General features: G+C 39.4%; 2 protein-coding genes across 4 annotated transcripts in view; both read right to left on the reverse strand.

The window, feature by feature from the left end:
• Window positions 1-7,270, reverse strand: part of LOC307121083 (adenylate cyclase 9) — a 61,585-nt gene extending 54,315 nt beyond the window's left edge. For both annotated transcript variants that reach the window (XM_079808496.1, XM_079808495.1), the window contains exon 1: window positions 5,381-7,270. In XM_079808496.1, the coding sequence (XP_079664622.1) occupies window positions 5,381-7,151 (1,771 nt within the window). In that variant the 5' untranslated portion in view covers window positions 7,152-7,270. The remainder of the gene's footprint in view (window positions 1-5,380) is intronic.
• Window positions 7,271-10,752: 3,482 nt separating this feature from the next.
• Window positions 10,753-26,544, reverse strand: LOC307121087 (uncharacterized protein). Of its 2 annotated transcripts, none has more exons than XM_079808502.1 (7): window positions 26,446-26,544; window positions 17,186-18,418; window positions 15,653-15,751; window positions 14,312-14,407; window positions 14,096-14,212; window positions 13,749-13,982; window positions 10,753-12,648 (listed from the first exon to the last, which is right to left on the reverse strand). In XM_079808502.1, the coding sequence occupies exons 1-7, from the start codon at window positions 26,501-26,503 to the stop codon at window positions 11,843-11,845; spliced, it is 2,643 nt and encodes an 880-aa protein (XP_079664628.1). In that variant the 5' UTR covers window positions 26,504-26,544; the 3' UTR covers window positions 10,753-11,842. The 2 variants fall into 2 exon arrangements, with proteins under 2 accessions (XP_079664628.1, XP_079664629.1); XM_079808503.1 differs by having other exon boundaries at window positions 17,186-18,415; window positions 26,446-26,517.
• Window positions 26,545-27,468: the final 924 nt, after the last annotated feature.

The following is a 27,468-nucleotide window of genomic DNA, read 5'->3' on the forward strand; positions in this document are numbered from 1 at the left end:
CCAGACAGCACGCCAAATACGCATTTAAATTTACTCTCTATAAATTATATATGCAAGTGTGAACTCATGAAACACTTTTTGAGAGCCCGATTACAAAAACAAAAGGTCTCACCATTAAATCCATGTTCCAAGCACACAATTATAATTTTCACATTAAACATTTTATGTAGCCTATCTGCAGACTTGCGCTGCACATTAACTGTTTTTCCTTTTTTGAAGTGATTCCAATCATATTTCAAGCAATTCAAAACCATCATGGCGAACAGTGCGCATCTGAAGTGTCTCAGTTAAAGGAAATAATCCTCATGTAGCGGCTTTAATATATCAGCCTACTTTTCTTTTCAGTCCAATAACATAAAAAAATGAACATATATCGGCCAATACCGATGTGGTGATCATATATATTGGCCATCCCAATTTTAAATTGTAACATTTCAATCAAAAATGCAGCCTTTGTAAGCATAAGAGACTTTCTTTCAAAAACATAGAATACATATTAAAATATAAATATATAAATAACATTCTCCATAATATCATGTGCGTTATTAAATTCGGGACAGAATTGGGCATCTTAAAGGCACATTATGTAAGATTTGTGGATTAAACTATCCAAAAACCACTAAAAATGTTTTATATATTTTGTTGACTTGCGTACTTACATTGTCCCAAATGTTTCAAAGAATGTTAAAATCCAGAGAAATAAAGCAATTTCAACCAGGACACGGACCATGTCCGTGCATCGCCTATCAATGACATCATACATCGTTTACCCGTGTTACCCTCGATTTCTGGTTTTATTTTGTAGAAACCATCGAAAACACCAAAACACTTTAATATATTTTGTGTTTTATTCGACAGGTGAGCAACTGTTTGGACCTTCAACGAAAGAAAACGAATCATTGTTCTATAGCTCAACACAGTTAGTCTTATTGTTTAAATCTTGTTTTCTTGATTTACCGCAAGTACCATGTTTTACCATGCCTTATATCGCTATAGCTTACTGCAGTGTGCAACAAGTGTCTCATAGTAGCCGCCGAGCGAACGCACAGAGTAGCATTATAACATAACTTTCAACACACTCAAATAATGTTTCTAATATGATAAAACAGCGCTGCGTTAACCCACATAGCCTACGTACGTATGAACGGAAAAAGCGGAAGCGGTCGTCTGCAACATAAAAAAAGTTCAGCGAAATCAAGGCGTCATCAAGGGATGCCTTTGTTTTGAATAAGCGACCTCTAGCGGCAAAAAATTACATATTGTGGCTTTAAGGCTTTAACAAAACGACTGGAAGTTATTCGTTTTCAGTGACATTTGACATTAAAGTACAATGGTAATAATAATATTGGTAATTATTCATTTAATTGTAACTATTATTGATATCATGGGCATCTAACCCCAGAATGAACCATTATAAATTTAGTTTTATAGCTTGTGTCCATTCTGTCTGAAAACAGAAGGTGTACAGCAGGGTCAGACCACAGCCAGGTAACGTCCAGGGAAAATACTGCAAATAGAATCGCTCACGGCGAGACAGACAGTGACGCATCCCTCACACAGCTGGGTTACTAGCGTGTGTCATTGTTCGCACCCACCCACCCACTGGAATCAGACGGTCACATGGGGTGACATGCCTGGCACCAAGGCAGAGGGCCATTTGCGAGACCACCAGGTCCATAAACATAAGCGTCACTTCCTTTTATCTTACAGAGGGAGTACGGAACTTTCTAGTGTACTTTGTGCTTGAGACGGGTTTGAGCTGGAATGGACTTTAACAAGTTTACCAATTCTTCAATGACTTTTAGGAACCAGGAACGAATCTAAAAGATGCTGCAACAACACTGCTGGTGAAACACAGGACCGGTTTTCTAAACCATAACGATTGGGTTTACAAAGTTGGCGTACTGTAATGATTCAGTTTTTGACAAGAGGATGTCTGAAGGGATGTAAGCTGATAAAGAGGGAGGAGATCCAGAAAGGTTCAGTTAGGGAACAAAATCAGGGTTCAGATTAAGGACATGGGTTGGGAGAGAGGCCGCGAGAAAAACAAGGAGAAAGAAAAAAAATAGAGACCTCTGCTTGTGTCTGTCACTACGACTTTAAATCAACAGCTCTGCTGGATGCAGGCGTTCATATAGACACTGATGTTATTGAGAAAGCAGAACCGTGAATGTGTGGTGACTGTTACAAAGGGAGGCCACAATGGAAAGAGCAACAATGGCGATACAATAGAGCTACAGATGAACAACAAGCCCTCAATGACAGCGTCTACAATTAAGACACAAAAGAGATTATATGAGGGCGCAACGAAAGTAAAATATCTGCAGCCAAAATTAGCTTTTTGCCACACCTGGCAATGACGAGTGAATGGAAAACAAAAGAAGAAATATTACCAACTGTAATTATTTTTAATTTACGAAAAGTACTTTATTATAAATAAATAAAATATATTTTCCGTCTTTACCAATTTACCAACCAATTGGGTTTAATCATGCTCAAAATGCTGTTTTTTTAGCATTTGGCACTAGGCGAGTGTTCATTTTGGACTGTGATTGGAGCCCTTTATACAGAGTCCTGAGAGGACATGACTGGCTGCAGAAAAAGTAAAAAACAATCATCTTTTTCCACAGTTTCACTACAGTTCAGTTACTAAAGAGATTAGGCTTTATGAGGGTGCAATAAAACTAGACAAGAGTTGCAGCCCTTTGTACAGAGTCCTGAGAGGACATGACTACAGGGTGCATAATAAAATACGATCATCTTTATCTTCATCATCACAGCTAAATTGGGAAACAGCAGCCAATAAAAATAAAAAAAGTAGGGAACATACAAAAGTCAGTGCAAAAGTCTGACATTGCAAATCTGAGACTCAATTTAAACCTGAAAAATAAATAGCTTTAGGATTGAATGTAAAAGCAACTTTAGAATCTGAAGAAATATTTGGGATATTTAAGAAAATGTGGATATGTTTTGGTTTTTACTGAAGCGCAAGATGCTCATTGGCTCCATCTCAAATCACACTGGATAACATGATCATCAGGGGCCAGTTGTTCAAAGGGAAGCTGATCGGATTTTGGATATCGAATTGGATCAAATCTTGAAAATGGGTTGTTCAAAAGGGAAAGAAGGAATCTGAAATCAGATTAGATCACGGAATCCAATCCTAGTTTTAATCTGGATCAAACCTTCAGTTTGTGTTGTTCAAAATTTGTCAGTAGGATTTGGATAACTTTGATCCAAAAAAAACAGGATTATCCTGATCCCAACAGGGGGTAGGATTTCAAGGTGGATTCCAGGAAGAAAATGTAGTAACACTTTAAAACTGGTAAAAAAAAAAAAAAAAATACAACATTTGCATCATATAATACACAAACACATATTATTTTATTTTGCTCTTGATTAGTTAGGCTAATTGTTAAAGTAATAAATTAGAAGTAGACATTAGGCTACCTATTAAGCCTTTTGGTAGCCTACAGTCAAAGTAAAAAAAGATTTCGCCGCCATAAAATAATCCCCAAACACCTGTAAATATCAAACAAATATTATATTAAAATTTTATGTTTTTTTATCACTTATAAGATTTTTTACTTCTTATCAATTATAAGAGATAAACCAGTCAAAAGTTATTTGCAAGCGGACGCAAGGTTTTCTGAGAGAACGCAAAAGCATTTTTCTTTTTCCCCAACTCACATTTTTTCCTAGCCTAGAAATCTAGACAAACCCTAGTGGCAGCCAATCTAATTTGCAGCCAGGGTAGTCTAGCAACTCTCCGTTGGCTTGCGACCAATCTCTGGTCAGGCCAATCACATCGTGTATAGAGTCGGTGGGCGGGCTTAACATTATGATGGCAGAGTTTCCGTGGTTCTTTAGAATCGGCTTTGGCCGGGACTCTGGAAGACTTGGAGTTAAGCTTTTCTTTGAGAAAAGAACAAAGAACGGCACTGAAGTCATTGTTAAGAAAGGAAGATGTGTTCAGAGTTTTGCTGACCGGATGCGGCGAAGGTTTAATCCACCAACTAGCTCCACTTCACCTTCTTCGTTGCTCTGGTTGGTTGTAGCACTATCCTATTGCGTGCAGAAGGAATTTGAAAGACAACTGTTTATCCCGCCCCTCGGATTGAGCCCTGCCAATGGGGAGTTCCCAGACTCAACATCTTGATGTGGGTCTGGCTTGTCAGGCACATTTTTTCCATCACCATGTCCCTTTAGGGGCTCCGTAATCCAGATTTGGTCATATGAAAAGGTGTGTATCTGGATCAGGGTGATCCAATCCAATTTTGCTTTGAAAAACCAGCACAAAAGTAAAATGGATTACCTGATCCTGGATAGCAAAACATGGGATTTCCAAATCCAGATCATTTTGATCCAGATTAAATGTTTTGAATAACTGGCCCCAGGGCCCAGTTGTTCAAAAAGTTTATGATCTGGATTTGAAAATCCCATGTTTTGCTATCCAGGATTAGGAAATCCATTTTACTTTTGTGCCGTTTTTTTCAAAGCAAATTTGTATCACCCTGATCCAGATACACACCTTTTCAGATAACGAACTCTGGATTACGGAGCCACTAAAAGGACATGGTGATGAAAAAAAAAAAATCCGATTTCATAACATTTCAATGCTTTTGCGCTCTCTCAGAAAAGTTTCACGTAGCGTTCCCTTGAGAAACTTTGGGTTTGCTCGCAAATAACTTTTGACTGGTTCGTCTCTTATGATTGTGCCAATGTAGTTTTCAACCAGTGAAAAACACTTCAAATTAAATATAATATTTTTGTTTGATATTTACAGCTGTTTGGGGATTATATATTTATCTCTTTTTACTTTACTGTAGGCTACCGAAAGGCTTAATAGGTGTAATGTCTATTTATAATTTTAGCAGTTAAACTAAATCAAAAGCAAAGTAAAATTATATATGTGCATATTACATGAATCTAATGTTTTTGACCCGTTTTATTACATTTTTGTTCCTGAAATCTACCCTTCTGATGGGCTCAGTATAATCCAGATTTGTTTTGGATCAAAGATATCCTAATCTCACAAAAAAAAAAAAAAGAGTTTTGAACACAAACTGATGATTTGATCCAGATCAAAACCAAGAGTGGATTTTGTAATCTAATCTGATTTCAAAATCCTTTTTTCACGATTTGATCCAATCCGATAGCTGAAATCCGATCAGATTACTTTTGAACGACTGGCCCCAGATTTGTGTCATGAAGTTGTAGCGCTGCTGTCATTAAAGCAAAAAGGGGACAAACTAAATACTAAGACATTTTGAAATTCATGTTCATTCCCAATTCAATGTAAATCAGAAGCATTTCATTAGACTTTTGCACTCCAGTGTACACATAAAAAAAACGCAGAAATATTATTATGGCGTCTTACCTTTCAGTTGATCAGTAACACTGTGCCCGGCACGTTCCATCACTCGTCCATCCTCCCTCTCATAACAGTCATCCAGAAAACCTGCTGTGACCTCCGACAAGTGCACCTTTCCCGCCACGCCCAGCTGTTCCATAAGATTGGCCAAGTTGACGTCGTTGGACCAGACGTCAAACTTAAAGCGCTTCATTCCCAAAATGCCGCAGAGCACGGTGCCAGTGTGCACGCCAACACGCATGTCCACGGTCTCCGACGTCTCCTGGCAGAACTGCTCGATGGCCTGGATCATCCCAAGCCCCATTTCCACACAGCAGTATGCGTGATCGCGGCGGGGCTCAGGGCAGCCCGCCACACAATAGTAGCAATCTCCTAGAGTGCTGATCTTCTCGCAGCGGGTCAACTCACAAAGACGATCAAAGCGGCCGAAGAGGTCATTTAGCAGTCCCACCAGCGCATGGGCGGACTTGTTGGCACTCATTTTGGTGAATCCCACAATGTCGGCGAAGAGGATGCTGACTGGCTCCATGCGCTTCATGTTGAAGGGCCTGAAAATGATTTGGCCGCGAGGAATCGAGTTCTTCTTACGTTTGTGGCTTTTGGGGCTGGACGAGGTCGCGGCAGCTGCAGTGGTGACGGAGCACGTACCTGCGCTGTATCGTTTCCCTGAGCTCTCACTCTCCTCGTCTCCCTGCTTCATCAGCTCGTCCGCCACCAGCCGCGGCATCACGGAATGGATCATCCGCTCCTTCAGCGCCTTCTCAACCTCCAGATCCTTGCCGTGCATGATCGCCTGACCTACCTTGAGAAAGGTACTCCGAGAGCGCACTTCGGACATAATGAATATGTGGATTCCGATGACGTGTGCGCACAGGTGCAGCAGGACTTTACCTGGGCCAAGCCAGCTCAGAGTACGCCAGTCTGAAATTCCAGGCCCTGAACCTACATAACTGCCATCCAACTGAGTAAAGTGCAGCCAACCTAAAGCCTCATAGAGGACAGAATACAGCAGGCCGAGAATCACCGACGCATAAAGGGGCAAATGCAACACACTGTACAGCAAAAGCAGCACCTCCATACAGAGTGAAAATGTCCCAACTGGTGATATACAAGGAGCATTTTGAGAAGCGTGTAACAGTGACTGATTGGCTGCTTTCTGGGCATCAAAAAGAGCAAAGAGAGCGGTTTGCGTCTGGGGAGCCAGGGTTATGCCAAACATGATTGCGGTAAGGAGGAAGGAGGCATGATTGTAGAATCGCGCATACAGCCTTGAGAACGTAAACCAGAGGAGGAGAAGACACAGCACAAGAAACCCTGCTGTTGGAACCAGGAAGTTTGTAGGGTCACACCTGGTGCTATTGATCCCAAAGTAAATCCCCCACAGCAGCGCAGCGGTGGCCAGGTAAAACAGGATGTAGCGGAATCTTCTCAGCAACTGTGGGAAGCAACGTTCCCTGCATGCCTCCTCTAGTGTGGCCGAGTCAAACTTGGGGTCCCAGCACTGTGCGGCAGACCTCTCAAACAGCTGCGGCACTCTCCTCGGATTGCTCAAACGAGTCATCACAGCCCTGGGAACACCCAACTCCCCTGAGCTGCAGCTTGACGAGATGCTGTATTTGCCGGGTTTGGAGGAGCCCATGTCGCTAGGGTCAACCTCTTGGTCTGGACCCACCTGTTGATCACGGCAGTCGGATATCCGCACAGTAACAGCTCCCCCTTCACTATCGCACCTAACCTCTGTCTCGTGTAGCGGCTGGTGCTGCTCTGGCAATGTCATGGCAGTGAGACAACAATTGATTTTAATTATCACATGTCACCTATTGCTGACAGTACAGAGGAAGTGGGACTTGACATGGATTCTTATGAGCACAAAAAAAAACACACACACAGTTTGTATTTGAAAAGGGTCCAGCCAGAACGAAATTCCAAGTGCATTCACTATGAAGATGGACCGTCTTGGACTCTTGAGCAGTTCCTTATCCGTGCTGGATTACGTCAGCACTCGAATTCCATTATATTCTATGGCTCAGGGGCGCGCGAACGCGCGCGTGTGCACTTTTGCTCCGAGAGACTGACGCACTGTCATCCGCTCAGCCTCCTTTTTTGAGCACATCGTATTCAATTCGCATCCAATACAACAAAAGCAAGTAAGTATCCTTTAAAATGTGGGAGGCTGGTTCACATGGAGTGTTCTGAAACGGCTTTTAAATTAGTTTTTTCAATCCATTCAACACGGTCCCTCAAACACCCTCTCCAATGCTCGACAATGTTTGAATTTACTTTCCATTTCCAAATGACATGCAAAGGTAATGCAAGTTTATATGTCATATTTCCAAATGCCAGATTTTACACATTTCTTGCACTCGGTGTCGGTCTAAATCTCAGCAAATTCAAAACTTAACGGTTGCTATTTGTCGAAAGAGTATTAGCTGTTAAAAGGCGGCAATTTCTGTGAGAATACTTTATTTAAACCCGCCGCATTTCCCTTTATAGTGTCAAAAAAATCTCAGAAAATGTATTTAAAAATCTCTAAAAACGTACTCCCTTATATTCTGGCATCACGAAGCAGCAAGAATCGTTCGACATATCCCGTAAACGGAGAAAAAATAAACGCCTGATGGCAAGAACTTAAAGCTGCCCGTCTTTTTCCGTCAAAACTCGGTGTATATCCCGTTACTGCCCCACTTCTGCCCCTGTCGAGGGTCAGAAGACGGCCTATTCCCATGGAGGAGCCCCGTCCTTTCCTGAACACACACTCCGGATGTCAACCGTGAATATTCCAGCTTTCAAAGCGCATTAAAATACTTCCAAGCTCACGCTGAGGTCGTGACAGCTTCAGATGACACCAGCCGTTCGCGTGAGGGTGCAACGCGGCTGAGCATATCTGCCAACTCCAGAAGACGAATAATACTTATGATTTCAACTTCCAAGAAGAAGAAAATACTGATGACATCGAGGAACTCTGACAAGTCAAAGTGTGTTGGAGTTAAGTTTATCCTTGTTTGTATGTCATCCCTTTGTTTTAACCAGTTACTTGGAGGTAATCTCAAATAATATGCAAAGTGTTCAAAATGAAGACTAAAGTTTTTTTTCCCCCCCAGGCCTCAAGTCGTTTGATCGGGCTTGCAGATCAACACTCGTGGAGTTCAGAGCAAGAATGAGATCTCGCACTCAATTGCTTAAAATCCAACGCCAATGCTCCAACATTACCCGCCTCTTTAATCCCCACTTTGTCTGTTTAGCATTCCTCCAAAACTCCGTTCAAGTCCGCTTTTTCCCGTAGGCAAGCTCATGCCAGCCGAACGCACCGCAGCTGTGTCGCGTTGCGTCCTCTTCCGTTCGCTCTCGGTTCTCCTCCCCGTCTGAACGAGCCTGTTGAAGGGAACGGCGGTGTCGTGAGAGCCGAATGGCTTCAGGAAGGAGTTGAACACCGCTGGTTGGGCGCTGCATTCACGAGCACCACCACCATGTTCTGTTGAGCACACTCGGAAAAGATGGTTGTGGGCGTGCGGTGGCGGTGGGGTGGACAACTTAACTACAGTGTTGAAATACAGGGGAGGGGGCAAATCGCAGGGGAGCGCGCACGCAGGGCTCTTTAACGGAGGCGCGCACGCACGAGAACTCTTCTTCACACTCCAATTTGACTGTTCTCTAGTCTAGGCAAGGAGCCCATGTGATGTCAAAAAGAACAGGTATGTTGAGTATAATTATGACACTATCTATTCCAGGAGAGCTGGGATTCATAATTGTCACAGTGGTAATGTGTAAATAAAGATAATATATTGAGTGTACTTAACATTCCCATACATATATAACTTGTTATTTTTGTTTTATTCTTTTTAGAATGAGTTGTCAAATCTGACCAACGCATTTTTATGGGAGCCCATGTGATGCCAAAAAGAACAGGTAAGTTGAGTATAATTATGACTCTGTCTATTTTCGGCGTCTATTAGCTGAAAACTGAATTAGACCTATTCCTTGAGTAATTGATAATTGTCACTGTTGTAAATAAGTTAGTATGAGTAAATGAATATGATATTTTGACTGTACTAACATTTCTATACGTATGTAACTTAACTGTTTATTTTTTATTTTATTCTTGTCAGAATGATTGGTGTCAAAATCTGACCAAAGTTTTTTTTTTTTATGGGGACCTCAAGGTAAGAAAAGAACATACAGTAAAATAAATGCCCATGGTTCATACATGCATTAAGAAATACCTGGAAATATGTGGACACTTAAAAAAAAATGGCACTTTACAACAAGGTTCATTAGTTAACAAGTTACCTACATTAGTTAACATGAACTAATAATGAACTGCACTTATAAAGCATTTATTTATCTTCTTTGTTAATGTTCATTTCAACATTTACTAATGCATTATTAAAATATTGTTAACATTAGTTAATGTACTGTGAACAAACCACGAACAGCTGTATTTTTATCAACTAACGTTAACAAAGATTAACTAATGCTGAACAGAGGTGTTGTTCATGGTTAGTTCATGTTAACTAATGCATTAACTAATGTTAACTAATACAACCCTATTGTAAAGTGTTACTAAATTAAAAATAAGGTAAAAATTGTGATTAACAGGACTAGAAAAGTAACAGCCATCTTAAAAAATAATAAGAATTATTATAATGAATGTATATTGTTTTATTGTTCCAAACTCTAAATATTTAATTGAATCGAAATGTAAGTGCAAATTGTCTAATATATATATATATTTTAAACATTATCCAGTAATTATAAAAGACCTCAAATGTAAACGGTATTCGAGGTAAGAAAAAAAAACATACAACACAGTTTCACAGTTATGAAAAACTGGAAATATTTGGACATTTAAAAAAAAAAGTGTGATTTACAGGCCTAGAAAAGTAACAGCAATCTTAAAAAGCAACGAGAGCTATTATAATGAATGTATATTGTTCTATTGTTCCAAGCTCTAAAATATTTAACTGAATCGAAATGTTAGTGCAAATTATATATTTGTAAAAAATCATATCCAGCTTTTACAAAAGCAAACTGGCAAAGTAATGAAAAAGTTGTCAGGGTTTTGTCGGGTTATTCTTAATCTGCTGTATTTTTAATTCACTCTGCTTAAAAACAATAGAAGTATAGTATGAATGGTATGTTCCCATTTAGGTAAACATAAGTGTGTGTGTGACGGTTCCAGCATCACCTAGGAACATACCTAAGATTTTGGGTGTGTCTTGACCTTTGATCTATCAGATAAGTTACATCCAAGTGATAATCTTCCCGCACTTCCTGTGTCAGGCATTCATCATGTCCAGTTTCGGAGACATGCTGTGTCGTGTCAGACGGGAAAGTTTATGACACAAGAGTGTGTTCAGGAATTTGACCAACACCAGGCTGTGGACTCGTCATGCATGTACAGCTTTTATTTCTTGGTAGCCACTTCTAGTCTCATACTCAGAAAACACAGCTGCAGATTGTTAAACAAACTAGTATAACTACCAACACAGTATTTAGTGCAAAACTCAACTGAACTCTTATCAGTTGTTTACTTTGGCTACAACATTATTGCAGATATTTCAACATTCACAATTCTAACTCATCTATAGGAGTCATAAATGCTTGCTTTCATGTGTGTAAATGTTTTACACAAATTGCCTCCTTGAAAGTGTATGTTTATATAGATAAATGCATAGATTGCCCCTGTAAAAACAAATAGATTGATAAAGTACATAGGTTGTTGCATTGCACTTTTTATTGCAGTCAGTTTAATGATATGCTACGCCATCTAGTGGACATTTCGGGTCCTCTTATGTTCTACATTTTGAAGTGAAAAATCATTATCATTTGTCTCACAATTCATCCACTTATTTAGGTCTTTTATTGACTTAAATATCCAGTTTAATTTCCATATTATGTAAATCAATAGCCACATAAACAATTTCATGTCACCACAGTATTAACATGCAGTAATGTGAGTCAACTCTTAATGTAATGCTAGAAATTCTCATCTCATTTACCAACAACTCACATACCAGTGAATTGTACAAAGGAAAATGATCAATATGTACAAGTGGAACTGAAGTAATGAAGTCAAGATAAACTTTCTACCACATATAGCATATTCACACAACATTCAAACAAGAAATAAATAATATTATGACATGTTATTAATTCTGAACAATGTATAAATAAGTAAAATAATGTTTTGCAAACTGATTTCAATTAAAACAAGGAAGAAAAGGAATAACAGAGAGGAGACACTGATTCCCTTGTTCAAGTCTGTTTTATACAGACTGGTAAAAGTCTCTGTGTTTAACTCTGTGATGTAAATCTCACAAATGTTATGTCACTTTTACTCTCTCCCTTCCTTGCTTTATTTATAACCATTAATCATAACTGTTATTCTCATCCATCCATTCATTCAACGCTTTGGTGCCCTCAGACTGATTTGTGCCTCAGGTAGAAAATAAATCCTCGTTCCGTTCTTTACTGTCTCCGCCAACGATTTTGAGGTTTCTCCTTGGCTTCTGCAGCTGCTTCTGCCTTGGCTTCCCTTTTCTCTGCCAAACTGCTGAGCAAAGCCGGCAAGTCATCCGTGATGGCCTTCTCAATCTTCTCCAGCAGGCATCCTCCTGACCAGCTGCAGTATGAGGAGAGGAGCTTGAAGCCACTGGGAGGATTCACTCCAAAGAAGTCACGGTATGCCTCCGGTTCTGGCAAGTCGAACTTGCTCACATTGGTCTTGGCCAGAATGGCCTTGAAGATGTAGAATTTGTCGGGGTCACTGAGGATATCATGGAAGACCTCCTGTGGGTCACTAAACCAGCCCAACTTTTCATAATACGTCTGCAAGTAGCGGTCAACCAGGAGGGCGTGGATGCGCACGCGGATGCCGTGCTGGCGGATGAAGGCGATTTTGTTTTCCAGGCGGTTCTCAATCACCTGATTTAGGTCCTCCAGCAAGGAGATCTCCTCACGTTTAAAAAGGTCTCTGTTGGTGTCAGGATTGTAGTCCTGCGGCCAGAAGGAGCTCACGTAGACGCGTGGGGGTTCTGTTACATTAATCAGGGGTGCCATGCTCCAGAAGAGGGCGCCATATACACGCATTAAGTCTTGGGTTGTCAGACTGTCAGCCTTGTTGAGAATGATACGGATCTGCGACTCGCGTCCCTTCATCTGTCTGAACAGCATTTCAAGTTCTAATCCTACATCCAGTTTGGTTGGGTCAAATACCAGGAAGATGAGGTCAGCACGGTCGATAAACCACTGGCACACTTCGCTATAGGGGTACCCTAAAGGACAAAGGCAGAATGTTATACTTTTATCTCAGATTCTTATTCAGAAATGGTTCTTTAATAAAAAACACTCTTTAGCAGATGCTGAGGGAATACACTCTAAAAAAAAGGTTCTATATGGCACCAAAAATGGTTCTTGGCTCGTAATCATAGGGGAACCTTTTAAAGTGCTATATAGCACCAATTTTGGTTCTTCAGCGGTTCTTCACCGGTTCTTTGACTAAGGTGCTATATAGCACCGCTACCATATACAGAACATGTTAAGATATGGTGCTATATAGCACCAAAAGTAGTTCCTCTATGATTACGACGAAGAACCATTTTTGGTGCCATATAGAACCTTTTTTTTTAGAGTGTACTTTACTAAAATACTCTGAAAACAATGTATTCAGTGGTGCTGAAACACCAGTGAATCTATGGCACGAAAACTACAATTGCACCAGTGAAATATTGTCAGGGTTTGTTTGCGTAACAAAAAACAGCTAAAATTGCTATTTCAAAACCCGCCCTTTATTAACACCCCAGAGCCACGTGGAGCATGTTATTTGATGGGCAGATGCACTTTTTATGGACTTCAAAAACAGAGCAACTATGAATCAAATTCTAATGCTTGGATTAGCCTGGACTTTTGTAATATAACTCAGATTTTATTCATCTGAAAGAAGAATGTCATATACACCTAGGATGACTTGAGGGTGAGTAAATTATGGGCTAATTTAAATTTTTGGGTGAACTATCCTTTTAAAGAAATACACAACCGTTCAAGGTTGGGGTCTGTATGATTGATTTTTAAATCTCTTTTGTTCACCAAGACTGACCAAAAATACAGTAAAAACAGTAATATTATTGCAGTTTAAATCACTGTTTTCTATTTAAATATATTTTAAAATGTTATTTATTCCTGTGATGTCAAAGCTGAATTTTCAGCATCATTACTCCAGTCTTCAGTGTCACGTGGTTCTTCGGAAATTATTCTAATATGCTGATTTGCTGCTAAGGAAACATTTCTGGTTATTGTCAATGATGAAAACAGTTGTTCTGCTTAATATTTTTTCAAAAAAATATTTTTTGTGTCTTTGTCAGTGCTTTCTTTTCACCTCTCTCTTGTTGTTTGCGGTTCTCAATGATTCCAGGTGTGTCCACAAATGTTACACGCTCCAGGAGTTTGTGCGGCATCTCGATTCCTACCAGCTTTTCCAGGAATCCCTGACCAAACTTCTCCAGTGGCGAGAAAGAGCGGGAACTGTCCGCAGCCATAACAATGCCCTCAATGGTGCGAATCTTCTCACCGTGCATTAGGACAGTGTATTCTGAGGTTGTGGGCTCAGCCCCTGAGAAAGCAAAGAGAGCGAGATGGAGACATTGTATGTTGAACTAATATTTACAGCTAATTTATTGTGGTTCTTTCACTGTACATTCATCCATTTAATGAATGATGTGTTACCAGTGTAAAGCTGTTGTGAAGTTTCATCGAGACCCAGAAGATAATTGATCATGGAAGACTTGCCAACACTCCAAGGACCAAGGAACAGGACCATGGGCTTAGAGGTGATCTCTGCATCTGATCAGTGTGAAGAAAACAGACCATTTAACTGAGGATAGGGCTTCATTTTGACACTTTTTGTGTCATCTGGAATGATGTTGTAAAACATCTGTTCACCTGACACTTCATGCTGCCTGAGCTCATTGTATTTGTAGGCATTCTCCAAGGGTTTAATCGCAGTGTGGTAGACATGCTGCAGCTTCTTCAGAGCATCTATGGGAGGTAGAGTTGATAAAATCATGACAGTAAGGTATATAGAAACAAATAATAATAATAATAATAGCAGAATGAACTTGTTTTTTCTGGGGATGGATTTTAGTTTGCATTATAGACATTGCTATATAAATTACATAAATAGTCCAACGAAGATTCAAGATATTAAAAGGATAGTTCACCCAAAAATGAAACTTCTGTCATCATTTACTAACATTTAGCCTCAATGTCGTTCCAAACCCGTAAGACTTTTGTTCATCTTCAGAACACAAATTAAGATATTTTTAATAGATTATAGATTATTTATGTCCCTCCATTGACAGCTATGCAACTACCACTTTGATGCTTCAAAAAGTTCATAAAGAGATCGTAAAACGAATCCATATGAATTTAGTCAACATTTTCTGAAGAGACTCGATCACTTTAAATTATGAATTTAGGCTTTTATTCACATATAAACATTCATCAACTCACACATCAGTTATGATAAACAGAAGCTCAAGCCTGTTTGTTTGACGTGCCATGGTGCGAGAACTAATGAGGTTAATTTCATTTGTTACGCAGCACGTTTTAGCTTTCGGCAAGAACCAATGAGGTTCATTCTTGTGTGACAAGCTGGTTTGGTTAAGCTTCTATTTATGTTGCCTGATCAATGTTTATATGTGAATAAAAACCTAAATTCAATCTGTTCATCATATAAAGTGTCAGAGTCTCTTCATAAAATTTGGACTAAACTGCTCAATTTATATGGATTAGTTTTACGATCTCTTTATGAACTTTTTGAAGCGTCAAAGTGGTAGACTGTCAATGGAGGGATAGAAATCTCTCAGATTTTTATTAAAAATATATTTTTACATTTGTATTCGGAAGATGAATGAAAGTCTTACAGGTTTGGAACAACATGATGGTGAGTAACAAATGACAGAATTTTCATCTTTGGGTGAACTATCTCTTTAAAAAAGTTAAATAAATAAGATATTAAATTAATTAAAAAAATTGTTTTTTACCACATTGTGGAAAGTATAGAAACAGTAATAAGTAAGATATTGCTGAGCAAACAATTAATTGCTTATGATTTTTCACACTATAGGTGTGACCAAAAAAAATAAGCAAAATTGTTTGGGTCAAGCTAAAATGTGTTTGGTTAATGTAGACATAAATGGGCTGATGTGGTACATACTGTACAGCCTAGGAGGTAATACTTTTTTTCTATAATTTGTTCTTTATTTTCATTACATGACTCACCGATATATTCCCGTGAAGGTTCAGCTGTTACCAGACGCAGCGTCTCTTCAATGTGAGACCGATCTCTTCCGGCAGGAGCTGAGGGGGTTGTTTCCTCCACTGCCAGAGGAAAAATAGCCAGCATAAAACGGGAATCTTATATCATCATAACATTTTATTTCATGTGGATAGCTCCCACAAAACAAGGTTATTATTGTTTTGTATTTTCATACATTTAACTTTTTAATTAAATAGTTTTTATCTTTATTTTATGGAAATATTTTGTTTTTATGAATTTTCATTTCAGTGGCATTCTATGTAGTTAAGGTATCAGTTGTGGAATCAACAGAACATTTCCACAGTTTAAATTTAAATCTGATGTAAACAAGATCTCTGAGGAAAGCTGCATCTGTATTTACACTGACTAGAATCACAATCACAGGAAACAATGTATCAACTCAATGTGCTGCTTGTTGATTTAAGTGCACAGCTAAAAGCTAAAAAATACCAGCTTAGACCATTAATGGTTAGTGATGGTTTGGTAGACATTATATAGTATACCCTAGAGTTTTTTTTCAGACTTATTTTTCAGACTTATTATTGCCATCAGTGTGATGTATTCTACCATACAGACAGACTTGTCAGTTCTAAAATATTTGTTGATTGGTGTTTTTGTATATATATTTTTTAATTTTTTCCCGTTATTTATTTATTATCTTTTCATCTTAGTTGACAATAATAATAACCTAGCCCCAAAACAGAATACAACTGTCATTCTGGGTCCATCTACTGCAACATCTACATCAGCTATATTTGGAGGCTGTTAAACACACTCACTGTACTATTAAAAGCATCTGAAACATTTCTTCCCCATTACAAAACTGTCCTCCATGCAGGCCAGAGAACATTGTTATGAACGGCATTGGACTTGTGCCAAGGGTTATTTTGGTGGTGGGTTTATTCTTGTGCCACCTTTGACCAAAGTATCAGGTGGAGAAGCACAAGGAACTGACTTTTACAATAGTGTCCCACCCTGCCCCCTAATGATGGGACAACAACAGAGCTCCTTCTCTCTGGTTATTTCCACTATAACCAGAAGCTTTGCGATTATTCTGAAGCTCTTTATTTTATTAGATTTTAAATTCGAGTAAAGGTAACGTTTGTAAATATTCTGTGAAATTTTGCCAAAAAAATGTTCCACTGTATATTTTCAAAGTATTTTCTAAAATGTGTTAATTTGTTTGGCCGAACAGCAGCAAAGGTGCAGTCACATTTATTGTTGTTCAGCGAATTTTTGTTGGCAAAATCCAGTCATTTCTACAAGAATCCACACTATTGAGAATTTAGAAGGAGGACAAAGGATTTCCACACAGATTTCGCAATGCGTTCAAGCTGGTCTTGCAGATTTGCTTCAATGACCAACACAAAGCTGCTTTGTTCTTTCAAAATTTTAGCAAATTAAAAAAACTGATTACAATTCAACAATTAGACATTCTCTTATCTTATTAACATTAAATGTTCATTATTATTCATGCTGACTGAACTATTCTGTACCTTTGGAAGATGCTTTGGGTGCTGGTATATCATCTGATACTTCTTCCACTGTTACTTCTTCAGCAGGTGCAGGAGCTTCTTCTTGGACCATAACTTGTTCTGGTGTTGTTTCTATAAGCTCCTCGGTTGCCTCCTGGGCCAATTCAACTACCTCCTCAACAACACTTGCTGCAAGTTCCTCAGCCTCTTCTATTTCCACCATTTTTACAAAGGCTTCTGGTTCAATCTCAGGAGCTCCTTCTTCCCCTGTTACAGCTTGCTCTTCTACGTCCTCTTCCTCTGCTACATCTTCTGATCTCTCTTCCACTTGCTCCAATAGCTCTTCAGGTTGAGGAACCTCCTCTGCCTCTTCTTCAACCACATGTTCCTCGCCACCCTCATCTTGAATATGAAGAATCTCCTCTTCCTCAACTACCTCTTCTTCACCTGCCTCCTCATCAGTCTGAAGAACCTCCTCTTCCTCAACTACCTCTTCTTCAGTCTGAGAAAGTTCCTCTTCTTCACCAGCCTCGTCTTCAATCTGAAGACCCTCCTCTTCCTCAACTAGCTCTTCTTCAGTCTGAGAAAGTTCCTCTTCTTCACCTGCCTCCTCATCAGTCTGAAGACCCTCCTCTTCCTCAACTAGCTCTTCTTCAGTCTGAGAAAGTTCCTCTTCTTCACCTGCTTCGTCTTCAGTCTGAAGAACCTCCTCTTCCTCAACTACCTCTTCTTCAGTCTGAGAAAGATCCTCTTCCTCACCTGCATCATCTTCAGTCTGAAGACCCTCCTCTTCCTCAACCACCTCCTCAATCTCTTCTCCGACAGATTTCTCAACAACCATTTGTGCCTCTACATCACTGTCTACCTCTGAGATCTCCTCCACATCATGTGCCTCCTCAAGAACTTCCTCCTCCACCACTTCATTGGATGCCTCTAACTCAACTTCTGCCTCCTCTTCATGTGCTTCCTCCTCAGATATCTCTTCTGAAGAGGCCTCCTCTTGACTCAACTCTTCAGATTTCTCTTCTGAAACAACCTCATCCTCTTCGTCCTCATTAGAGCTGACATCTTTGGCTGCGGTGTCAATGTGTGCACTGGTGCCACAGGGTTGGCAGACAGGTCTGTTTGGTGCAGGAGTGTCATTTGAGGAGCTTTGACTGATATCCTCTGTGCCATCACAGCAGTTGAACAGCTGGCCTTCAGACTTCAGCTGGAGCGGCACAAGTGGCTCAGTCTCAGATCCCACTGCATCTGCTAAGGAAAACAATAAAATTAAATAATATGTGTTGGAATATTACTCCGCACATTCACACATTATGAAGTAGAAATCATATATGCATACATGCCTTCCTGTTGCTCAAACAGGGTTTCAAGGTTCGATTCCCAGGGAAAGCAAGAAATAACCTTAATGTGTACCTTAAATGCAATGTAAGCTGCTTTGGATAAAAGCAGCTGTCAAATAAATAAATCTAAATTACAACCCAATGGTAACAAAAATGACTACCTACAAGTTAGTGATGCACTGAAATAAATTTTTTACTGAATCACCAAAACCAAACTCCAAATTATCATTTTGAAAACGTAATATCGGTTTCACTAATAAAAATTGGGTATCTGATTTAATATTCTCCTCAAGGTGTTGTGTTTACAGGTCATAAACCAGTCATAATAATTTGTTACATTTATATAGTGCTCTTTTTAGCACTCAAAGCGTTTTACATATGAAAGAGGCAATCTCCTCAACCAACACAAATGTGCGACGGCAGCCATATTGTGCCAGAACACCCAACACACATTATCTTATTGGTGGAGAGGAGAGGGAGTGATGAATCCGTATATATGGGGAGGATTAGGAGGCCATGATGATGGACAGAGGCCAATGGGCAAATTTGGCCAGGATGCCGGGGTTACACCCCTACTCTTTTTCGAAGGACATTCTAGGATTTTTAATGACCACAGTGTCAGGACCTCGGATTAATGTTGCATCTAAAGGATGGTGCTTGTTAGAGTATAGTGTCCCCATCACCCCTCTTCCAGCAGCTACCTAGTTTTACCAGAAGGTCTCCCATCCAGGTAATAACAAGGCTTAACCCTGCTTAGCTTCAGTGGGCAAACAGTCTTGGGCTACAGGGTGATAACTACTGGCATAGTAAAGTTCTTCAGCAACAAGTCACCTCACGATAATTCAGACTAACACATTTTAAATATTGCTGCTCTTGCATCATTTCTGGTCACAGTGAAGTACAAACCAATTTTTTGTTTTCGGAAGAATATTTTTAGTTGCCGAAATGTTGGTGCAACACCAGTACAAGTCACATCACTGCCCTCCACATAACATTGCTTCTCCTGAAGAGAAGTATCTCACAGGGTATATAACATTAGCATTAGCTTTTAGCATCCTGTGTTTTAGACAGCATCATCTACAACGTCAACAAAACACAACCATGGTTACTGTCCTAAATCATATAAAAACTATATTTTAAAATGTTATAGCTGTAATACCATGGTTTATGGATTTGAGCAACATAACTTGACTGCTTTGGCTAATATGCAAGTCTGTGGTGATGACCCATGTCTGTGATTCATGCTGCGATGAATGCTCTCGATGAGAGCTAAATGCTTTTCATGTGAATCACATCCTGAAATAGGGAGCAGAGCTGGCAGGAGAAGAGAACGCCAAGTCCTTTCTGTTCATGGATCATCAGAGCAAGGTTTATTTTTCATACTGTCCTCCGGCTCTGATAAGGGTGTTAGCATGGCGGCTTTGTACCAATATTTCCACCTCTAGGTTTAATGTCAAATGCTTGCACTGAAAAGTACAGCTCTGCTTTCGTGCAAACAGCCATTATATTGTAAATATTGATGCATTCATTTGTAGATTAATATTGTTTTCTGGTATAATATGTTGCAGACTTTTTGTTGCAGAAGTTTTTTTCAGTTCATAGCCATTTCAGTGGCCTACAATGCAATTCATGAGGTTTTTATTTATTTATTGTGGTATAGTTGTATATGCCTATACGTTACAACTGCATTAGAATATTAAAGTGTAAAAAATTTATACTTTAAACACTCTTAGAAGAAAAGGTTCCATCCAGAAGAAAAGAAAAGGTATATAGAACCTTAAAGGGTTCCATCAGGCTCTTCATATATAGAACCTTTGCATCATGGACTAATTGTATGGATTTAGTTTTAATTAATTAATTTAGTTTTAATTCATTTTTCTTTCTTTTTTTCAATTTGATGAATTAAACAGCTCGTAAACATAATTGATCACTAGAGAAAAATGTAATATTATGCCATAATTTAAGACATTTCTCCCTATATAGAACCTTTTTTGCATAAAGAGTTCTTTAAAACTGAGTCAAGAACCCTATAGGCTTCTCTATATGAACCCACTGAACTAAAGGACACACCCCAAATTCATCTGTTGGCTTGGTTTCACAGACAGGGATTAAGCTAGCTTTTATAAACGTGTCTAAGAAAAAAAACATTACTGGTGTGCATCTTGAGACAAAACAATGACACTGATATATTTTATGTCAGTGCTAGTTGCTTTCAGTTATAACAGCTCAAACATGCATTTTAGTCTGGGAATAGGCTCAAGACTTGTCTGTGAAACTGGGGGAAAGTGTCTTAGCGATACACTTAAGCAACATTCCAAAATCGTGCTGACAGCAGAGGGCACCAGATTGGCTATAGTTAGTTCAGATAAACATCTTCCACCTTTGGCATTTGACCACTTGCTTGTAAAAATTCTCTCTTGACAGCCGTGTGTGTTCCTTAGAAGTCTCTAATTGATTGAATTGGCTGTGGTCAGTGTAAGTGTGATATGTTTTGCACACTTATACACATGCTCAGAGACCCAGTAGAGCTGTATTTAGGCGATAGACATAGTGTAAGAGTGTCATCCATGCAACCATGAGTGTGCTAATAATTTTGAAGGCCTAAGGTGATGTTATGACATAAGAGTTACTCTTCACTGCTAGCTTCATATCTTTATTAGTCCAAGTTTATGGTTACATCATCGCCACAACGCTAACATAATGCGAAATAATAATTATAAGAAAACATATGAGGGGAATGATAACTACTCTACTTTAATTTATTTGACCACATATTTAAATGTCCCTGAAATAGGTAGAAAGGCTGGTTGTTGTGAGCTACAGACAGTGTGCTACTAGTATATAATGAGTTGAATTGCTCAGTATCACATTCTGCTCAGTATCATATTCTGCCATGTTGATTTAATTAAACCCACACATGCATCGTTTTTTTTAGAAAATGGCTGGAGAGCAACAATAAGAGCAGCTCTATCATGAATTACCCCAATATGAAACCAATTAAATCCTATATTTATAGGCTATATATATATATATGAAGACTTCAGATGCAAAAGCCTCTAAGTCCGTCTGACGTTTTTCTTTAAAATAAGCATTTATGTCAGGCTTCTTTGTATAGGTTTCTACCTAAGTACATATATAGTATATATATATATACAAAATCATCTGCATTTTTTAAGTTGTACGTGACAGAGACCAGCCCATCCCCCTTCGACAGCATGTTCTGAGGTGAGGACAGGAATGGACAGGTGCTCGATCCCAAGTCCCAGGTCTTCACCATGACACAAATAGCCCGTACACTGAGAAAAAGTTTCTCTGTTATTCTCTGCTAAAATTACATTGAGGTTCAGTTTGTGAGCTATAAGTTCTTTTTTTGATACCAATGACTTCCTCCTGCCAAACTACTCTATTTTACTCTACAAATGGACTGCATTTATATAGCGCTTTTAACAGACCAATGGCCATCCAAAGCGCTTTACACATTGCCTCACATTCACCCATTCACACACCGACGGCGGTGTCAGCTCGTCGGGAGCAGCTGGGGTTAGGTGTCTTGCTCATGGACACCTCGACACTTGGTCAGGTGGAACCGGGGATCGAACCACCAACCTTCCGGTTTGTAGACAACCTACATGAACCACTGAACCACTGCCGCCCCTACAAGTACAACCACACAGTGATGGTATACAGGAGTGAATTTTCAAAGATAGCTGTGGTCACTAGGCAGAACCCAATGCAATCACTTCCGGGAGGTCATTATACCAATTCATTCTGACGACAGACTTTGGCTTTCGCGATTTCAGACCATTTAAGATGCTGTGCAATGAAATTGGTCCAGTTATCCAATCACATCCACTGTTGAGGCAAAGTCACATTAGTTTTTTTTTTGTTGCGCATCAAGGGATTTTTTTCGGTAAATGTCTTTCCATCGCAGTTTATGCGCATGTCTTATCGTATAAAAAGATTTTTCGCCTCACTTGAGTGCATAATGTGCTTTTTTAGAATTTATGTGCATATCCCAAAATGCACATAAAAATATGTGGATGTAAACTTAGCTTTTGTTCCACCAAATACTTTGAGTTCGCAGCATTACTAACCAGCCCCAAATATATAGTACAATCAATGAAGTCCGATTCATGAATAAATGACTCTTATGATTCTGTCCTTCTTAGTGAATCAAAAACATACAAGCACGACCATAAGTCCACTTCCTGAGAGAATTATCTTATGATCTGGTTCTTTTTAGTGAATCACAAACACTTGTGAAATAGTTGAACAGTTTCTCAATTTATCTAAACTACATTGGCAATTTGTTGACAAAATAATTATTAATGGAACCATTAAATAATTGTTATCGGGCCGTAACCACCATAGACATTGAGGGGGACAATCCCCACCAATAATTAGAAATGGCCAGTGCAAGAATTTGGAAATTCTTGCACTGCTCTGCTGCACTTCATTACGCAGTGCTCTGTATGTTAGGATGACAAAAAGGTTTAAAATTAAATAGTCTGGTCTGCCTCAGGTCTAACAGCGCTGGTCAATGTCAAAATGGTTGAGATGGCCAATCAAATCAAAGTGGACGGGGTTTACTTTCTCTTTTGGCTCACACAGACAAGCGCGTCAATCTATCACTTAATGCCACTGCGGGGACTATTCTTTCCGGTGAAATCACAAAACAAATGTACACAAACATGTCCATGCTCTTAATATACAATCATATATAAAGACCATGGACCCCCCCCCCCCCCACCACCCCCCACACACACACACAAATCAGAGCTAATTTTATTGATAATGTCGGTAACACTTTAGAATACTGTTCCGTCATTAATGAATAACTTGGAACAAATGAGTAACGCACTATTAACATTCAAGTAACTGCTATATATGCTATAAGTTGAATGGGGTAGTTCACTAGTAGTAGTACTACTAGTAGTCATTACTAGTGGGTTACCAAAATCTTCACTTTGGAATACTGATCCAAATAATTAGTAATTCCTTTAGAATGTTGTAGTAACACTTGAATCATTACTATCCAAACCCTTAAAAAAACCTTTAGTAACACTTAAGTCATTACTATCCAAAACCTTACAAAAACCTCTAGTAACACTTAAGTCATTACTATCCAAAACCTTACAAAAACCTCTTGTAACACTTAAGAGATTAATATTCAAAACCTTACAAAAACCTCTTGTAACACTTAAGTCATTACTATCCAAAACCTTACAAAAACCTCTAGTAACACTTGAGTCATTACTATCCAAAACCTTACAAAAACCTCTTGTAACACTTGAGACATTACTATCCAAAACCTTACAAAAACCTCTAGTAACACTGAAGTCATTACCATCCAAACCTGTACAAAACCTATAGTAACACTTGAGTCATTACTATCCAAACCTGTACAAAACCTCTAGTAACACTTAAGTCATTATTTCTATCCAAAACCTTACAAAATCCTCTAGTAACACTTGAGTCACTATCCAAAACCTTATAAAACCTCTAGTAACTCTTGAGTCATTACTATCCAAAACCTTATAAAAATCTCTAGTAACACTTGAGTCATTACTATCCAAAACCGTACAAAACCTCTTGTAACACTTAAAAGATTAATATCCAAAACCTTACAAAAACCTCTAGTAACACTTGTCATTACTATCCAAAACCTTATAAAATCCTCTAGTAACACTTGAGTCATTACTATCCAAAACCTTATAAAAACCTCTAGTAACACTTGAGTCATTACTATCCAAAACCTTATAAAAACCTCTAGTAACACTTGAGTCATTACTATCCAAAACCTCTTGTAACACTTGAGTCATTACTATCCAAAACTATCAGTTCGTATAGCAACATTGTTTACTCTTGTTTGCAAGTAATGTCTGCGTATGCTTGGCTTCTGTGAGTGGACAGTACAGGGGAAAACCCCAGGTGCTAAAACTGGCCACATACAGTAGGCAGGACAGAGGCTTTAAGTCCAACTGTTAACATAATTGTTGCCCATACAAGGCTTCAAGACAGAAATAAAGTCTGATTGAGACAGTACCGTTGTGACAGCAGCTGTGGACTGGAAGTGTATGGATAGAAAGTACAAGGGGGCGTGTAAGTGGAGCTGTGAAGCATGACCACGCAACCGCCCGAGGAAGAGTGTCTGATTTCATAGTGCACTCTAGGCCTTTCCACCTGACCGTACAGACACAGAAAGAGAACAAGAACAATGCAAGGACAGACAAGGATAATACTTCAAAGCAAGCCATGAGGAAGTTACAACCTCAGTAACCGGCTTTCTTTTACTACTTAGAGACAAGCAATCCATCAACTGTTTCCCTTACAGTTGATTGCAATTTTGATCCAACTATCATGAATGCAATAGGAATTTTACAGAACAAGACAAAATTGTTTATATTTACATATGTAAGATATATTAGAATTAGTTTTGTTACTGCATACTGCCTTTGTGCCAATAGCTTCTCTGATGCATCCGAGATGACAATGGCCCTGTTTACACCTGGTATTAAGATCTGTTTAGGTCGATCGGATTCGGATCACAAGTGGATGCCGCTAAATACAGGTGTAAACGGGTCAAAAACGTTTTGAGCTTTTCCAATTTTGACCACTTCCAGAGGTAGTCGGAATAACATTCGACCGGATTGCTTTCGTAGTGTGAACGCTCATGTGGTCAAATGTGTTAGAACAGCCACAAAAGACCGCCTACTCTCCGCCTACTGAACTAAAGGGTAAACATTAGAAGCGCGCTGGCCAGACGGGATTTAAACTTTATCGGCCAAAGACCCAAGTTTGGTTTGAAGAATGTTCTCTCACCATTTCTGATTTCTAACACACGCTCACAGCGTTCTGCGTGCTCTTGCGGCTGTCAGAGCAAAAACGAAAGCTGTATGTTTCTCCATCATCTCCGGTCACGTTTGAAAATTGCGCAAGCTAATTCTGTCCATTAGATCGAAAGATCTGTACCTGTCCATAGACCCTCCCCTCGAAGAAATCAGGACAGAAGTGGTGGAAAGTGGACAAAAGAAAAAATAAGTGAATGGGTTTCTTAAAAAAATATTTTTGGAAGCACTTTGTTTTACAGTCCTGTTCCCTATAGTAATTACAATAACTGTGTAATAACTAGATACCAACCTTGAACCTACCCCTAAACATAACCTTAACCTAGTTACTTTATATTAACCAGTACTTTCTTAGGTAAACGTACAGTAAAATAGTGCAACCAATATTTTTTACAACAAGGCGAGATTAGTTGATTTAGGTACATTTTCAAATGGTGCAACTACCCAAAAAATAAATATTTTTAAAGGCATATTTAAAAACTTTTAAATGCATATGTAACCACCATGGATAAGTAGTATTTCAAGAACTTAGTATGCACTTAATTTTAAAAAGATTTTTACTTTTCTTCTATCATGGACAGTTGGACAATCTTATCTGTCATTGACCCATAAGTTTGTGTTAATATTTAATATGTATGAATTGAAAGAGTGTGTTCACACTCTTCACACTTTCCATCAGCTGGTGTCATGCCTCACAACAGATGACATCTCCCCTTTTCTATAAGACCGAGTGCATGTTGTGACTTCTTCATTAATTACATAATTCAAGTGAGTTAAAAGAACCTGTTTTTCAAGGCTTTGTGTATTGCTACAAGCCCATTTAACACAGGCACTACACATACAGTACATGCCATCTAGAATCTGAGGATTCAGAACACACTTCTAAAAACACTTCTCCGCATACATTATATGAATATGAGCATGCCACCGATACAGCTCTCATCTTCACCAAGGACAACCAATCTGACCAAGAATTTCAGATTACATCTCCCAGACAAAAAGCCAGTCACTCTTAACATATAGAAGTCAATTGCAGTTCTTAGTTCAGCAGCCCACCTGTGTTCAAATTCCAGTTTTTTTTTATTCTTACCTGCAGTGGTGAGTGCCAGTAGAGACAGCAGGCAGCAAAAGGGGAGGAAGAGCCTCATTTTGACTGCCAGGACTGTCCAGCTCCCCTCTCAATCTATATATACCCCTGGAGAGACGTAAGAGGTGGAGGGTCTGGGGGTGGGGTGGCGCTCATGGACATCACAGCATTTGCACAAGCGTCAGCACTGAGAGCAGCTGCCTTCTCCAATCAGATGGCCTTTAACCTTTGCCTGCTTTCTGTGTAACCAAACTTAAGTGGAGTTGTAAAGGAAGATTCAGTTGTTCGCTCAGAGGAACCAAATCCAGTGGCAGGTCACTTTAACATAGCCTAGTTGAGGTGACTACTTTGGTACGCTGTTATTGACTATATGTTTAACAAAAAGTATGAAAAGTACCCGCCTTACCATGTTTTTCATGGTAAAACAATGTAAAGTCGACATTAAATGGAAGTTGAGAAATTGTGACGTATGTCTGAGTGAAACTGTCAGAGATCAATAAGGAAAATGGGAGTGAGGACTCATTTGCAGGAAGATAAGGTTTTATTAATAACAAAATAAACAAACACAAACAAAACACCCGCGAGGGGGAAAACCAAACTAAACAAGAACATAATACCGAGGGCAGGAAACATACACAGGTCCAGGAGACATCAAACAGAGAACATGAGAGGTCAGACAACGATCCAGCACAGGACTGCAGACACGAGGGGACTATGGCCCTGTCCCAAATGGCACCTTAAACCCTCACGGTCTTCCTCTGAGTCCGCGCTTTCACAACGTAATGCCGCTTTGACTGCCGGGAAGAAGGCCGCTGTGTAACCCCCACCAGTGCGGGCTGGGCAGAAGTGCGCATCGAGGGTGCATATCGACGCGAGCACCCTTCTGAGACCTAAAATGACAAATGGGACACCCTGCGGTTTCGTGGACTTAACGGACACGCGCACGCAGCGGCCATTGTAAGCAGTCCCGCAGCTGGCTGCTTTGATGCCCTAAGCGCGATCACTTTATGATGCCCGCGGTGGCGG

The sequence above is a fragment of the Gobio gobio genome (assembly GCF_949357685.1).
Source record: "Gobio gobio genome assembly, chromosome: 24".
Taxonomy (NCBI): Eukaryota; Metazoa; Chordata; class Actinopteri; order Cypriniformes; family Gobionidae; genus Gobio; species Gobio gobio.